General features: G+C 48.2%; 1 protein-coding gene across 1 annotated transcript in view; it reads left to right on the top strand.

Annotated features, from left to right (window-relative positions):
- Positions 1–463: 463 nt before the first annotated feature.
- EMH_0026940 (uncharacterized protein) overlaps positions 464–2,500 on the top strand; it is a gene marked incomplete at both ends in the record, with an annotated part of 2,633 nt that continues 596 nt past the window's right edge. Inside the window, 2 exons of the mRNA XM_013502690.1 lie at positions 464–811; positions 1,401–2,451. Coding sequence (XP_013358144.1) covers positions 464–811; positions 1,401–2,451 — 1,399 coding nt within the window. The remainder of the gene's footprint in view (positions 812–1,400; positions 2,452–2,500) is intronic.

Here is a 2,500-nt window from a genome sequence, read left to right as displayed (position 1 = left end):
GTTTAGGGTTTAGGGTTTAGCCTGAGAGGAAGTTGAAATCTTTTTTTATTAATTAAATAAAAAATATAATTTAAAATTATATATTTTTAGGGTTTAGGGTTTAGGGTTTAGGGTTTAGGGTTTAGGGTTTGGAGCGAGGTCACCTACAGGGGCTGCGGCGATCGAGGCGAGCAGAGGGTTTAGGGTTTATACGTAAACCCTAAACCCTAAACCCTAAACCCTAAACCCTTAAAATTTTTAAACTTTTTTTAGTCAATTCGATAGGTTTTAGGGTTTTTTAGGGTTTAGGGTTTAGGGTTTAGGGTTTAGGGTTTAGGGAATGGGCGGTGACATTGAGGTCTCGCCGCTGCTGCTGCTGCGCTGCAGCAGCAAATATAAGCCTGGGGTTTTGTTTAAACCCCATACATTTTCTGCTGCTGCTGCTGCTGCTGCTGCTGCTGCTGCTGCTGCTTCCAAGCTGCGTATGCACCCCAGAGCAGCACACTCGCTGCAGCAGCAGCAGCAGCAGCAGCAGCAGCAGCAGCAGCAGCAGCAGCAGCAGCAGCAGCAGCAGGAATACGATGGTTCCCAGCCTTCTCCTTCTCCGCAGCAGCAGCAACAACAGCAGCAGCAGCACGATCAACAACAACAACAACAGCAGCAGCAGCAACAGCAGCAACAGCAGCAGCAGCAGCAGCAGCAGCAGCAGCAGCAGCGGAAACAAGAAAAACAAAAGCTGCTGCTGCAGCAGCTACGACGCCTCACCCATGCTCACCTAAATTCTCTCTCCCTAGAAGCTTGTCCCTCCTTCGCTGGCTGCACCTCTCTAGAGGTAGGGTTTAGGGTTTAGGGTTTAGGGTTTAGTAGGGTTTAGGGTTTAGGGTTTAGTAGGGTTTAGGGTTTAGGGTTTAGGGTTTAGCAGGGTTTAGGGTTTAGGGTTTATAGTGTGTAAATATATCATTTTTTTTTCGTTTTTTTTGGAATTTTCTTTGTTTAAGGGTTTAGGGTTTAGGGTTTAGGGTTTAGTGTTTATGTATATACAGGTAATATATTTATATTCCAACAAAATAAAAACAATTCCTAGTTTATCATTATTAATTATAGGGTTTAGGGTTTAGGGTTTATAGGGTGTATATGCATCATTTTTTTTTCTTTTTTTTTCTAATTTTCTTTGTTTGAGGGTTTAGGGTTTAGGGTTTAGGGTTTAGGGTTTGTGTTTATGTGTATAGGTATTATATTTATATTCAAACAAACTAAAAACAATACCTAGTTTATCTTATCTCCCCCGTCTGCGTTTTCTGTATATACACCACAATAAAATAAAAGATATAAGCAATATAAACTTTTTGCCTTTTATTGAGGAAATCGATATTTCTTATAATTATATAAAAAGGGTTTCGGGGCTGCGCGGATGCCCCCAGCTGCATGCGCTCTATCTAGACCACCAACGCCCCCCTCCTCCTCCTGCTGCTGCTGCTGCTGCTGCTGCTGCTGCTGCTGCTGCTGCTGCTGCTGCTGGTGGTGGTGGTGGTGGTGGTGGTGGTGGTGATGGTGCAGCAGCAGCGGGAACACAGACTGTGCTGCAGCTGCTGCAGCAAAAGCAAAAAAATAAAAATAAATATTATTATACAGAAGAAGAAGAGGAAGAAGAGCAGCAGCAGCAGCAACAGCAGCAACAGCAGCAGCAGCAGCAGCAGCAGCAGCAGCAGCAGGAAGAAGAAGAAGATGAGGGTTTACAGTTTGCTGCCGAAACCCTCGAGGGTTTATCTCACTCTCTGCGCTTTTTGAGGGTTCGTAGCAACAAACTCAAAACCCTAAACCCTTTTAGTTGTTTAGGGGAGCTAGAAACCCTAGATGCAGCAGACAACGAGCTGCAGCAGCTGCAGCAGCTGCAGCAGCTGCTGCTCTGCTGCAGCAAGCTGCAGCACCTCACCCTCACCGGCAACCCCATCAGCAGCAGCAGAAACGGCATAGAAACGCGCATGCAGCTGCTGGCCTGCTGCAGCAGCAAACTCAAAACCCTAGACGGAAGGTTGCTGCTGCAGCACGAGCAGAGAAGAGCCCGTAAGCTCTACAGACTAGCTAGCAGCAGCAGCAGCAGCAGCAGCAGCAGCAGCAGCAGCAGCAGCAGCAGCAGCAGCAGCAGCAGCAGGAGAGGGTTTAAACAAGGTATTATACACTCAAACAGCAGCAGCATATGTAAAACACCAGCAGCAGCAGCAGCAGCAGCAACAGCAACAGCAGCAGCAGCAACGAACTTGCTGCAGCAGCAGCACACACACAACAGACACAGCAGCAGCAGACCCCTATACAGAAGCGCCAGCAGCAGCAGCAGCAGCAGCAGCAGCAGCAGCAGCAGCAGCAACAGGGCCTGCATAGCACGCAGGAGCATCACCAAACTGCAGCAGCAGCGGCTGCAGCAACAGCTGCAGCAGCAGCAGCAGCAGCAGCAGCAGCAGCAAATATCCGATAGTCTAGAGGCCTTAGCCCCCCAAGCTTGCAGCTGCGGCACCCCCCACTC

Source organism: Eimeria mitis, genomic scaffold (assembly GCF_000499745.2).
Source record: "Eimeria mitis Houghton genomic scaffold, Emh_scaff993, whole genome shotgun sequence".
NCBI classification, from domain to species: Eukaryota; Apicomplexa; class Conoidasida; order Eucoccidiorida; family Eimeriidae; genus Eimeria; species Eimeria mitis.
Note: the sequence above shows the minus strand (reverse complement) of the source record. Positions and strands in the feature narration are given on the sequence as shown.